This window comes from Scyliorhinus torazame, chromosome 2, assembly GCF_047496885.1.
Source record: "Scyliorhinus torazame isolate Kashiwa2021f chromosome 2, sScyTor2.1, whole genome shotgun sequence".
Taxonomy (NCBI): Eukaryota; Metazoa; Chordata; class Chondrichthyes; order Carcharhiniformes; family Scyliorhinidae; genus Scyliorhinus; species Scyliorhinus torazame.
In genome coordinates, this window is record NC_092708.1 from 291029482 (window position 1) to 291043775 (window position 14294).

Consider the following 14294-nt stretch of genomic DNA (forward strand, 5'->3'; position numbering starts at 1 on the left):
CTGGCTCGGTTTCTAATGTGCCTCTAGTATCCCTGATTTGCGCAATTTCTCTGGTGGCGGCCTGTTTTCTCAGCTGGTGTGCCAGCAGGTGGCTGCTTTGTCTCCGTGTTCGTATAGGGTCCCACATGCTTGGCGGAGTTGAAGAACTGCTTTCCTGGTGGAGAGCAGATCAAAGTTCCTTTGTAACTCTTTCCTCTCCGCCAGGAGCTCTACGGTCGGGGCCTCGGAGTATTTACGGTCTACCTCCAGTATGGAGTCGACCAGCTGCTGCCTAGCCGCCCTTTCCTCCATATCTCTTCGCGCTTTGAAAGCGATGATTTCCCCTCTTAGTATGGCCTTTAGTGTTTCCCAGAACGTGGAGGGTGAGACCTCCCCGTTCTGATTATTCTCCATGTACTCTGCTATGGCCTGCGATATATTTTCGTTGAAGGCCTTGTCAGCTCGTAGGGCAACGTCCAACCTCCATGTGGGGCGTTGGGCCCTGCCCGTCTCCAGCCTCACGTCCATGTAGTGTGGAGCGTGGTCTGATATCACAATTGCGGAGTATTCCACTTTGTCTATTCCCGGAAGCACCGTTTTCCCCACCACAAAGAAGTCAATTTTGGTGTATACATTGTGTACTGGGGAGAAGGAAAACTCCTTCTTCCCTGGGTGGGTGAACCTCCAGGGGTCCACCGCTCCCATCTGTTCCATAGAGTGACCAAGTTCCCTTGCCATGTTTGAGGTTTTCCCCATCTTGGGGTTTGATCTGTATAACCAGCCTTCTTAGCTGAAACCCTCCAGCCCAGGCCATGTCCTGATGCATTTAGTCTACACTTTCGCAAGTGCAAGCACACCTTCCCATCGTGGCGACCAAAATCGCACACCGTCATCTACCTGTGGCATACAGCTCCATCATAACCTCCCTGTTCTTTTATTCTATGCCTCAGCTAATAAATGCCTTCTTAACCACCTTATCCACCTGTTCTGCTGTTTTCAGTGATCTTTGGACATGCAGCCTAAGGTCCCTCTGTACTTTTTAGCATCCTATCGTCCATTGTGTATTTCCTTACCTTCTTAGTCCTCCAAAAATGCACCATGTCACACCTTTCAGGGTTAAATTCCATTTGCCACTGTTCTGCCCATCTCCATTGTCGTTATCGAAGGCTTTTCTCCTCGTTACTGATCACACCACCAATTTTTGTGTCATCTATGAACTTAGTGATTATACCTCCTACTTTCAAGTCTAGATCATTTAAAAAAATAAATTTAGAGTACCCAATTCATTTTCCCCCCAATTAATTGGCAATTTAGCGTGGCCAATCCACCTACCCTGTACATCACCGATCGTGTGGTACACCACTGGACACAGCTTCCAATCACAAAAACAATCTTTCACCATCAGCCCGCAGCCACTAAGCCAATTTTGCATCGTTTGCCAAATTGCCCTGGGTCCCATGGGCTTTTACCTTCACTAGTCCTCCATGCGGGACCTTGTCAAAAGTTGATTTATCTCCCAATATCTATGGTAATTATTTTCTGCTTCATCTTCCCATATAATTGTCGATAAGCTTTAAGTTTTGAGTTTGTAAGATATGTTGTAATATATAACACAGACTTAGAATATATCCACCATTGAGCAGGATTTATTTTAATCTAGTAAAATAATTATAAGACAATTGCCATTCCTCATTCTGCCAGGGCACGTAACTAGATCAAAAGGTACAGCTTCCAAATAACAATAATCAAAGTCTGCTTCCAAAAGTCATTGTGCAGAGAAACATACTTTTTTATTCCGTATTTGATATTGTGCCAGAACATGTCATGAACTTCTTGACATCAGCTAAAGAAAACACATAAAATTCCATCATAGTGCAAGGGTCCCTCCTGTTTGTTCCCTTATTTTTCCGTTCTTTCATTTTTGCTATTACAATTTTGATCCATAGAAGATTAATGGACCTATGACTTTAAGGAAAGTGCCTTTAATTCCAACAGCAGGATCGAGAAGGTTGGGTTGTTTTAGTCTGGTAATTGGCTGGCCCCAGTGATGACTCGGTCTGTGGCTGGTGGCCAATGAAGGGCCCAGAAGGCCGTGATTCTGCCTGGCAACAGGCAATGATTGGATATTATTTCTGAGGTGCTTTTCAGTGCCAAGGCTGTTATTTATGTTTCACTTTCGATTCTGCAGGTTGGATGGGGGAATCTAACCAGCTCACTCCAGAAATATCCAGTTAATTCTCAAGGGAGAATCTCATCACTCTCCCTCTCCAAAAAAGGTTGAGGTAAAGCAGAGACCAGAACCTGATAACACTCTCTGCAGGACAGGCTGTTGTGAAGCCAAAGCCTCTCCTGGAAAAGCTAGGAGTACCTCCTATGGACTGAACTGATCTCTCTACACACCTTCTTTACTTATCATTAACCAGTTGTTTTAATGCGTATTCTAGATTTGTTTTGGTTCTAAATAAAGTAATTGTATTTAAACTTACAAACTTGGGTGACTGAAATTTTTGGACAGCCAAGGGCCAAAGATTTTGTGTATTTTCCATCAGAATTATTGGTTAATTCACTAGTGTTGTGAACTAGTTGGGGCTGGAATTGACCACACACTTGCCCACAGTGTCGTAACAATAGTGACGTCAGGTCAGAAGCTGATCATCCCTACCTTCTTCCCGTTGTAACCAAGTGGGTTTCGAAGCACAGGGGAACCCTTAGATCTGTCAGGAAACCAATTAAGTATTGTTTTAACCTTCAATTCTGGGTTTAACAGCCGGGGTATTTGTTTGCTGACCTGTCAGCAACTTGGCAGTAACTCAGGCAAGTACACAGTGGGGAGGGCTTCCTCAGTGAAACTGACAAGCTGCAAATGCTTGTTATCAGTTAGAGTTCCAAACATGGCCAGGAGAAAATGTCATGCCACTCACCTGTAATGGCATCCTGAGATCCCATCTCCAGATTGCCGAGTGACCACATCTTGCAGTTAACTTCCTTGGCCACTTTTATCCAAGTCCGTGTGACTGGGACGTGTCATAGAATCATAGAAGTTTACAGCATGGAAACAGGCCCTTCGGCCCAACCAGTCCATGCCGCCCAGTTTTTACCATTAAGCTAGTCCCAGTTGCCCGCACTTGGCCCATAACCCTCTATACCCATCTTACCCATGTAACTATCTAAATGTTTTTTAAAAGACACAATTGTACCCGCCTCTACGACTACCTCTGGCAGCCCATTCCAGACACTCACTACCCTCTGAGTGAAGAAATTGCCCCTCTGGGCCCTTCTGAATCTCTCCCCTCTCACCTTAAACCTATGCCCTCTAGTTTTAGACTCCCCTACCTTTGGGAAAAGATGTTATCTATGCCCCTCATTATTTTATAGACCTCTATAAGATCACCCCTAAGCCTCCTACGCTCCAGGAAAAAAAGTCCCAGTCTATCCAGCCTCTCCTTATAACTCAAACCATCAAGTCCCGGTAACATCTTAGTAAATCTTTTCTGCACTCTTTCTAGTTTAATAATATCCTTTCTATAATAGGGTGACCAGAACTGCACACAGTATTCCAAGTGTGGCCGTACCAATGTCTTGTACAACTTCAACAAGACGTCCCAACTCCTGTATCCAATGTTCTGACCAATGAAACCAAGCATGCCGAATGCCTTCTTCACCACCCTGTCCACCTGCGACTCCACCTTCAAGGAGCTATGAACCTGTACTCCTAGATCTCTTTGTTCTATAACTCTCCCCAATGTCCTTAGAACATTACAGCGCAGTACAAGCCCTTCGGCCCTCGATGTTGTGCCGACCTGTGAAACCACTCTAAAGCCCATCTACACTATTCCCTTATCATCCATATGTCTATCCAATGACCATTTGAATGCCCTTAGTGTTGGCGAGTCCACTACTGTTGCAGGCAGGGCATTCCACGCCCTTACTACTCTCGGAGTAAAGAACCTACCTCTGACATCTGTCTTATATCTATCTCCCCTCAATTTAAAGCTATGTCCCCTCGTGCTAGACATCACCATCCGAGGAAAAAGGCTCTCACTGTCCACCCTATCCAATCCTCTGATCATCTTGTATGCCTCAATTAAGTCACCTCTTAACTTTCTTCTCTCTAACGAAAACAGCCTCAAGTCCCTCAGCCTTTCCTCATCAGACCTTCCCTCCATACCAAGCAATCCTTGGAAGAACTCACTTTACTGCAGTCCCTCAGATCCCACAACAGGACCTCTAGTTGCGAGACTGAAAGAGTGGACCGCCGTGCTCTCCTTGCCATTCCTGCGGCTGCTGCAGCAGTAAAAATCTAATTGCGGAGTGTCACCACAACCCCTTTATTTAATGACAATTGTTATGGTGCAGTGTAGCCATTCAGCCCAGTGTGTTTGCACCAGTTCGCTGACTGAGCATTTAATTAGGAACCCTTCTCTGGACAGAACAGACATCATCCAACCCATCCTCCGATTGATTTGGAAACTCAGATGAAATGTTATAGCTTGGCTCAGTGAACGACCCTGAGCAAAATCTTCTCATTAGTCAAAAGGGTTTCTGACCTGCAGGGTTTTGGCAGGGACTAAATCTGGATCATTCCACCTGGCTTAGGTCACTGTCCGTGCAGAGTCTGCACGTTCTCCCCTGGTCTGCGTGGATTTCCTCCGGGAGATCTGGTTTCTTCCCACAAGTTCCGAAAGATGTGCTTAAGTGAATTGGACATTCTGAATTATCCCTCTGTGTACCCGAAAAGGCGCCAGAGTGTGGCGACTAGGGGCTTTTCACAGTAACTTCATTGAAGTGTTAATGTAAGCCTACTTGTGACAATAAAGATTACTATTGACAAAGTGTGATAGGTGTAATCAGTTACCTATCTTCGGGGCAGCACGGTAGCACAGTGGTTAGCACAGCTGCTTCACAGCTCCAGGGTCCCAGGTTCGCTTTCTGGCTTGGGTCACTGTCTGTGCAGTGTCTGCAGGTTCTCCTAGTGTTTGCGTGGGTTTCCTCCGGGTGCTCCGGTTTCCTCCCACAGTCCAAAGATGTGCAGATAAGGTGGATTGACTATTCTAAATTGCCTTTAGTGTCCAAAAAAGGTTAGGTGGGGTTACGGGGATTGGTGGAGGTATGGGCTTAGGTGGGGTGCTCTTTCCAAGGGCCGGTGCAGACTCGATGGGCCGAACGGGCTCCTTCTGCACTGTAAATTCTATGATTCTAGCCTGGGTTACAGCATTCACATTGTGTGATAATTGTTCCAACATTCCAGCCAAAACTGCTGAAGAAAATTTCATTCAAGGTAAAGAAGAATTCAAATGTCAGTCAACACTCTAGTAATACCAGTGGACTGATTTACTGCAGGTCTGCTCTAAAATATGACCTATTCAATTATAATCAGCAGAAAGAGAATGTGATATACATTTCTACAATATGAAATTATGACTTAAAATTCAATCAGGTGTGTATACGGTCCATTGGTGTCCATTTGCAGCACTTGTCTGTTCCCATAGGTACCATGCCTGACCACAACTCCGGCTTCAACACATCGACAGTTCAAGGCAAACTCCTTTTCACATAGAGCAACAAACTGTGCATAAAGTGCTTTTCCATTCTCTTTTCCAATGTTATAATGGTACTGCATGTTACGTCCCTTGGCTTTACCACCCAATGTGGCCTGAGGTATAATAAGAATATTAGCAGGTAGATCCAGCACTGACACATAGTTGCCTTCATTGGTCTCACAGAGTTTCACATTCAACAATGTGTTAACTGCAGCAAGGAAACAAAAATCATAAAAAGCTTAACACTCATGCAGTTACATTCATAACCTGAACTAATTGCTTAACTTCAATACATTTCATCAAATCCACAAGAACAAAATTGAATTATCTTGGCTGGCTACAGCATGGACCGGAATAATGCCAACAGTTGGTTTGATTCCCATTCTGGATGAGGTTGATTTGGGCCCTGCCTCCTTGCCCTGGTCCAGAGAGTGGAAGGTAATGGCAAACCACATTTGACAAAAACTGCCAAGAAAACAGCTCAGTATGAAGTACAAGGAGACAATGAGTTAAGAACCTGTCATTCCAAGGACCCCATGGAATGAAATAGATCAAACAACCTATTCATACTCTATTAAATATTATATTGTGCCCAAGTTGCAATTTCTTAGCAAGTCTGAAACTGTAACATTTTCACAACTTAAATTTTGACTTTTAATCTACAGATGTTATTTCCCCAAAGGCGATTCTTGCCCCATTCCTTTCAATACATTTCATTTTCTGCTCAAGGTGAGGTATAATAAGAGTTAGAGAACCAAACATTTCCATTTAAGATAAGAAACAAAAACTCCAGATATTGGTCAAATGCAGAATTAATTTCCCTCCACTATGCTTCATGGATATGCCTCAGCCTTGTGAGGCAGCCCAACTCTTGTGAGCAGCCCAACTCTATCCGGGTGAAACTTGTTGACTTTCCCCTTTCCTGGAGCTTCTCAAACGACATTCCAGCAATCAATGCTAACTAATATCATTGTGATAAGTTAATCACCAGTGGTAAAAATCCTTTGGTAACCAGATAACTTGTTCCCAAACTGTTAGCAATCTCAAAAGCTTGTATTTCGAACTGAATGGGAATAAAACATTAAGCAAAACTGCTCTTTCATGGGTTGTTAGTAGTATTTAAAAATATGGACTTCCGGGTGCGGCTATGCTGAGCTAAGTCGCACGTTCGGCAGCTCCCGCCAGAAACGGACTTTTGGGCTCTTTTGAGGGGCCCCAACGGCAATTGTTCGACGGTTCCCAGTGTGGGAAGGTGACAGTGCGGCTCCCCCGGCACAGTATGGATTGAACCAGGAGTGGAGCGGTCAAGAAAGTGATTTTAGTGCAGCTAAAAGCGCGAGGGAGGAGAAGCAAGATGGCGGCGGGTGGAGACCAAGCAGCGTGGGCGCTATGGTCGCAGGAGCAGCAGGAGTTCCTCAAACGCGGTTTTGCGGAGCTGAAGGCAGAACTGCTAGAGCCGATGAAGGTGTCGATCGACAAGCTGGTGGAGACCCAGAAGGCCCAAGGGGTGGCGATCCGGGAGGTGCGGCAAAAAGCCTCGGAGAACGAGGATGAGATCTTGGGCCTGGCGGTGAAAGTGGAGGTGCACGAGGCACTGCACAAGAAGTGTCAAGAAAAATTTGAGGACATGGAGAATCGGTCGAGGAGGAAGAAGCTCCGGATTCTGGGTCTCCTGGAGGGAGTGGAGGTGTCTGATGCCGGGGCGTATGTGGTCACGATGCTCGACGCTCTGATGGGCGCGGGAGCTTTCCTGGGGCCCCTGGAGCTGGACGGGGCTCATCGAGTCCTGGCGAGGAGGCCCAAGGCCAACGAGCCGCCAAGGGCGGTAATGGTGCGGTTCCACCGCTTTGTGAACAGGGAGTGTGTCCTGCAATGGGCCCAAAAAGAACCGAGCAGCAGGTGGGAGAACACAGCGATCCGAATATACCAGGATTGGAGCGCGGAGGTGGCCAAGAAGAGGGCCGGCTTCCACCGGACTAAGGCGGTTCTACATTGGACGGGGGTGAAGTTCGGGATGTTGCAGCCAGCGCGATTGTGGGTCACATTCCAGGATTGGCACCACTACTTCGAGACGCCGGAGGAGGCATGGACCTTTATCCAAACTGAAAAGTTGAACTCGAACTGAGGGTTTGATGGGAGGGGGTGTCTAGGGGGGTTACCGTGTTTTGGGGGATGCTCTGTTCTGTTTTCTTTGGTGCTGGGTGGGGTTGGGCGAAATGGTTCATTGTGGGGGCTGTGTGATGTGGGCGTCGGTGTTGGAAGGACGGGGGGGGGGGGGGGGGGGAAGAGAGAGAGAGAGGTGAGAGAAGAGGCCCGGGGATGGGGAGTTAAGACAAGGCCGGAAAAAGGGAGTTGCGCCAGAGGGGGCAGGGCCGGCTTGGATGGAGCTGTACAGGACGGAGCCCCCAACGGGGGATAGGGGGGTGCGCCAATTTCTAGATCGGCTGAGGTTCCCGAGGGTGGAGGAGGAGCAGGTGGTTGGGCTGGGGGCACCAATTGGGCTGGAGGAGCTGGCTAAGGGACTAGGGAGCATGCAGGCAGGGAAGGCCCCGAGGCCGGGTGGGTTCCCGGTAGAATTTTATAGGAAGTACGTGGACCTGCTGGGCCCATGTGAGGCTTTCAATGAGGCGAGGGAGGGGGGGACCGTGCCCCCGACAATGTCCAGGGCGCTGATCTCTTTGATCTTGAAGCGGGACAAGGATCCATTACAGTGTGGATCGTACAGGCCGATCTCGCTCCTCAATGTCGACACAAAGTTGCTGGCGAAGGTTCTGGCCACGAGAATTGAGGACTGTGTCCCGGGGGTGATTCATGAGGACCAGACGGGATTTGTGAAGGGGGGGCAGCTGAACACCAATGTGCGGAGGCTCCTTAATCTAATTATGATGCCTTCAGTGGAGGGGTGCGCGGAGGTAGTGGCGGCTATGGATGCGGAGAAGGCCTTCGATAGGGTGGAGTGGGAGTAATCTTTGGGAGATGCTGCGGAGGTTTGGGTTCGGGGAGGGGTTCATCAGTTGGGTTACGCGACTATATAAAGCCCCGGTGGTGAGTGTGGCTACGAACCGGTGGAGGTCGGAGTACTTTCGGCTGTACCGGGGGACGAGGCAGGGGTGCCCCTTATCCCCCTTGTTGTTTGCACTGGCAATTGCGCCGCTGGCCATGGCATTGAGGGAGTCTAGGAACTGGAGGGGATTGGTTTGGGGGGGGGCGAGGAACACTGCGTGTCGCTGTATGCCGATGATCTGTTATTGTATGTTGCGGACTCAGTGGAGGGGATGGCGGAGGTCATGCGGCTCCTTAGGGAGTTTGGGGACTTTTCAGGGTATAAACTTAACATGGGGAAGAGTGAGCTCTTTGTGGTGCACCCATGAGACCAGGGAAGGGGGATAGACGAGCTTCCGCTGAAGAGGGCGGAAAGGAGCTTTCGGTACCTGGGGATCCAGGTAGCTAGGAGTTGGGGGGCCCTGCACAAGCTCAATTTGTCGCGGTTGGTGGAGCAGATGGAGGAGGATTTTAAAAGATGGGATATGTTGCCACTCTCTCTGGCGGGTAGGGTGCAGCCAGTTAAAACGATGGTCTTTCCAAGGTTTCTCTTTGTATTTCAGTGCTCCCTAAGGCCTTTTTTAAACAGGTAAGCAGGAGCATCATGGGATTTGTGTGGGCGAATAAGACCCAGGGGGTAAAAAGGGTTTTCCTGGATCGTAGCAGGGACACAGGAGGGCTGGCGTTGCCGAATCTATGTGGCTACTACAGGGCAGGCAATGTGGCGATGATCCGTAAGTGGGTAATGGAAGGGGAGGGGGCAGCGTGGAAGAGGCTAGACATGGCGTCCTGTGGGTAAAACCCATTGGTGTGAGGCAAGTACCATATTTTATTATTATTATTATTTTTTAAAAAAAATTTAATTTAGTTGTTAGCCAGATCTTGGTAGAAAGTTAGAGGGATGGCAGGGAAGGGAGTGCAATGTTCCTCCTGCAGGATGTTTGAGGTGAGGGATGCCGTTAGTGTCCCTGCTGATTTTACCTGCAGGAAGTGCTGCCATCTCCAGCTCCTCCAAGACCGAGTTAGGGAACTGGAGCTGGAGTTGGAAGAACTTCGGATCATTCGGGAGGCAGAGGGGGTCATAGATAGCAGCTTCAGGGAATTAGTTACACCAAAGATTGGAGATAGATGGGTAACTGTAAGAGGGACTGGGAAAAAGCAGTCAGTGCAGGGATCCCCTGCGGTCGTTCCCCTGAGAAACAAGTATACCGCTTTGGATACTTGTGGGGGGGGGGGGGGGGGGACTTACCAGGGGTAAGCCATGGGGTACGGGCCTCTGGCACGGAGTCTGTCCCTGTTGCTCAGAAGGGAAGGGGGGAGAGGAGCAGAGCATTAGTAATTGGGGACTCGATAGTCAGGGGCACAGATAGGAGATTTTGTGGGAGGGTGAGAGACTCACGTTTGGTATGTTGCCTCCCAGGTGCAAGGTTATGTGATGTCTCGGATCGTGTTTTCCGGGTCCTTAGGGGGAGGGGGAGCAGCCCCAAGTCGTGGTCCACATTGGCACTAACGACATAGGTAGGAAAGGGGACAAGGATGTCAGGCAGGCTTTCAGGGAGCTAGGATGGAAGCTCAGAACTAGAACAAACAGAGTTGTTATCTCTGGGTTGCTGCCCGTGCCACGTGATAGTGAGATGAGGAATCGGGAGAGAGGGATTCAGATTTCTGGATAACTGGGGCTATTTCTGGGGAAGGTGGGACCTCTACAGACAGGATGGTCTACATCTGAACCTGAGGGGCACAAATATCCTGGGGGGGAGATTTGTTAGTGCTCTTTGGGGGGGTTTAAAATAACGCAGCAGGGGCATGGGAACCTGGATTGTAGTTTTAGGGTAAGGGAGAATGAGAGTATAGAGGTCAGGAGCACAGATTTGACGTCGCAGGAGGGGGCCAGTGTTCAGGTAGGTGGTTTGAAGTGTGTCTACTTCAATGCCAGGAGTATACGAAATAAGGTAGGGGAACTGGCAGCATGGGTTGGTACCTGGGACTTCGATGTTGTGGCCATTTCGGAGACATGGATAGAGCAGGACAGGAATGGATGTTGCAGGTTCCGGGGTTTAGGTGTTTTAGTAAGCTCAGAGAAGGAGGCAAAGGAGGGGCAGGTGTGGCGCTGCTAGTCAAGAGCAGTATTACGGTGGCGGAGAGGATGCTAGATGGGGACTCATCTTCCGAGGTAGTATGGGCTGAGGTTAGAAACATGAAAGGAGAGGTCACACTGTTGGGAGTCTTCTATAGGCCTCCAAATAGTTCTAGGGATGTAGAGGAAAGGATGGCGAGGATGATCCTTTCAAGACCCTTTCTTAATACCTCTGTGCTCACTGACCTACAGTAGCTCCAGGTCAAACAATTGCTTGATTTAAAAATTCTCATCCTCAATTTCAAATTTCTCCAAGGCTTTGTCCCTCCCCATTTCTGTAATCTCCTCCAGCCCCTACTACCCTACAAGATATCTGTGCTCCTCTAATTCTGGCCTCTTGAGTATCTCACATTTTAATTATTCCATCGGTGACTGTAACTTCTGTTGCCAAATCCCTAACCGCACTGGCCCTCTTACCTTGCTTTCTTATGCTTCCTCCTTTAAGACACTTCTTAAAACCTACTTATTTTGCATATTTTTGATCATCTAACCTAATATGCAGCTGGGTTTCATATTTTATTTTAAAATGCTCTTGTAAAATGCCTTGGGACATTTTATGTTCAAGGCATGATATAAAATTTTGTTTCTAATTTATATCAATAACCCGGATTCAAAAACTCAATGCAAATTGATAGCTTGTCAGGCAATATCAAACTTGATGGGAGAATGATGGGAAAAAAGGGGAGTGAAACTGAAGGTAGTTCAGAAGTTTTAGCACAAACTGGGCAAAACGTGAGTGAATAAAACAACAATCAAATGAATTTTAATTCAGACAAGGTGTTGAATTAGCTTAGAATTATGTCGAAAGAGATCTGAGTCCAAGTTGACTCGACATATTTGTCAAATCATTGCAGAGCAGCAATTAACAAATAATGTTGAATTATGTAACCAAAACAGTTTGATACAATTGAGTCATGATTAAACCATACAGTGCTCTGTCAAATGGCACCTCCAATGCCATGTCTAATTCAGGTTAGAAAGAAACAGGGGAGACATTTGGCAGCTGTAGACTGTAACCAGACGAACACAAGACTAATTTCTGCTGTCAAGAGTCAGTTATTAGGAAGGCCAGAGAATTGTTGGCTTATTAACCTAGAAAGCTGACGTGGTTTTTTTTATAAAAGAAAGGTTAAGGACTGAGCGAAAGTAAATTAGAATATAACTTCAATTTAAAAAATGACGAAGTAGCTCAACAGAATACAAGTCCAAACATGTAAGAGGTAAATTCAAGACGAATGGCAAGTACTTCTTCAAATAAAGTGTGATCAACGCCTGTAATTGGTTTCTCAATCGAAGAGGCGATAAGGGGGGCAAATCTTGGATTTATCCAAGAAACATTTAGGTGCAGTAGTGAAAGACTGTAGAATTATCCTGGATAATTAAATTACAATAGAATGAATTGCTATGCACATCCATAACTATATTGTAATCTTATTTCAATAAGTAGAAATGTTCAATATTTGAGGAAACAATAGCATTCCAAGTATAATTAACGCACAGCTAAATAACACCAGTGATACATTGGAGATATTTTATAAATAGAAAAGATAATTTTCTTTGAGAAGAAAGGAGGAGATGTCAGAAATATTCAAAAAAATTACAATTGACATCTGCAGGGATATCTTAAAGAAACAAGAAATGTTCAAATCATTCCTTTTGTCTTTCTCTAGTTTCTCTCATTACAATCCCTGACCAGACCCCAACAGTGGCTAGGATACTGGACCAAAACCCCAATATTTTATTTTGTAAGACTGTGGAACGAATGATTCGCTCCAGGAGTGATTGCACGAAAAAACAAGACTTGGTTATTTTTAAAACAAAACTTCATTATGAATCAGAATATTAAACTGGTTTTAACTTCAACCCCAAAACAAACAGCTTTTAATTACATCTCAACACTACTACCCCATTTCCCATGAAATAATAAGAAAATATACAGCTCTCAATCCACCAAGGCCTAAAGTGATACTAGTATTCCAAAACAGATCTTGGCTCTTGTGAGAACCCCTTCAGACTCTATCCGAATGTCTTCAAATGGTAACTTCACACAAGTTGTTTCAGCCTTTTCCTCGTCTCCAGACAAGGCTGCTCTCTATTATCACTTGCTATCTCATTAGTAAAGAAAACTGGCTCTCTTGTGGACACACAAGTTTGCCAGATCAGAGATTACTTCCTTTCAGTTTTCTCCCCAAAATACTAAACTTCTAATGCATTAAAAATGGCTGCGTCTCGGAGCTCTACCCAGCAATGACCTCCCCTTCCTAAGATGAAAAAAAACAGTATCTCTGCACGCTGCAAATCATCAACTCTCGAGGGACTTCCCTAGTCAAACCACACTGACCTCATACTTTTAAGCTTTAAATTGACCACTACATTTATAATCCAATTTCCTAAAATCTTCCAATCGTCATGCTCCCTCATATTCAATTAGTTCATCATGCCCATGAGATCAACCTTCTGTTCTCCAAGCCCTATTCCACTGAACTGATGATCATCAAATTTCCCCTGCTGGCCCCATAGGTACTTTAACCTATCCCCTTCCTTCAAAACTGCCATTATTACTCCTCTCCTTAAGAGAACACCCTCAACTTATTTTTTCCTTGCAAACTCTCACCTCATTTCCAACTCATGTTCATTTCCAAGACCCTTAAACACGTTTGAATTTCTTCAATTAGGTTTCCCTTGCCTCAGCATTGGAACAATTCTAATAAATGTGACCGTGGTTGTGAAGCACTCTTCCTCCACATTCAATTTGACATCTCTGCAGCCTTAGACAATATAGCCCAGGGTCTTTCAAACTGTGGGTTGCGTCCAGTGTGTTAAGAGAGTCATGGAGCAATCAGTGCAGCTTTCCCGATCGCAGGAGAAGCACCCAACGGCTGCGAGGGCTTTTAAGGCCGCGACCTGCCTTTAAATACAAACTATGGAGTCTTCCCGCCAGAAGCAGCGCCAGAGAGCAGATCACCCGCCAGGCACGTACACTGACATCACGTGCCCTGTATGCTGTGCTTTGGGAGAGAAATCACAGCGTAGAGATTCCTACATTTTGCAGCTGCCAGCAAGTAAGCAACAGGACTGTGAAGAACTGACGATGGATCATTTTGGAATTAGGAAAAGAGGGCCAGAGACACAAACAGGCTAGGATCTGGCAACTGAATCTGGAGAGAGCTGCTCAGAAGAGTCCACAGCAGGGCTGATGTGCAAGTTGTATACAGAGCTCCAGGACTTCTGGTGAACAACCCATTAAGAAGAAATTGAAAACAAAGCAGTATAAAGATGATTTCTTGAGGTATGGCTTTGTTAATTGTGCCAGTGCAAATCAAGACACAAAGCCCATGTGCATTAAATGCAGGGAAGTTCTGGGAAATGAGAGTTGCATGTTAACTATATCTTACCTTGCAGACACCTTTTCAATTCCAAATAAACTGAACCTCAAATTGCAAGGGAATGGTGATTGCTGTCGGCACTGTGAAGAAATAGATGCTTTCCAAGTCATTCAAAGTTTGGCAAGTGTGAGTACAAAGCCCAAACTGCTACAGGTCCCTCACACTTCTGCAACACATTGAAGAAAACCATATTAGTAAGGGAACAGTCAA

The 14294-nt window shown here is 46.3% G+C and overlaps 1 protein-coding gene across 1 annotated transcript in view; it reads right to left on the minus strand.

Annotated features, from left to right (window-relative positions):
* Positions 1-1609: 1609 nt before the first annotated feature.
* dtd2 (D-aminoacyl-tRNA deacylase 2) overlaps positions 1610-14294 on the minus strand; it is a 31549-nt gene continuing 18864 nt past the window's right edge. Inside the window, exon 3 of the mRNA XM_072488328.1 lies at positions 1610-5727. Coding sequence (XP_072344429.1) covers positions 5402-5727 — 326 coding nt within the window. The 3' untranslated portion in view covers positions 1610-5401. The remainder of the gene's footprint in view (positions 5728-14294) is intronic.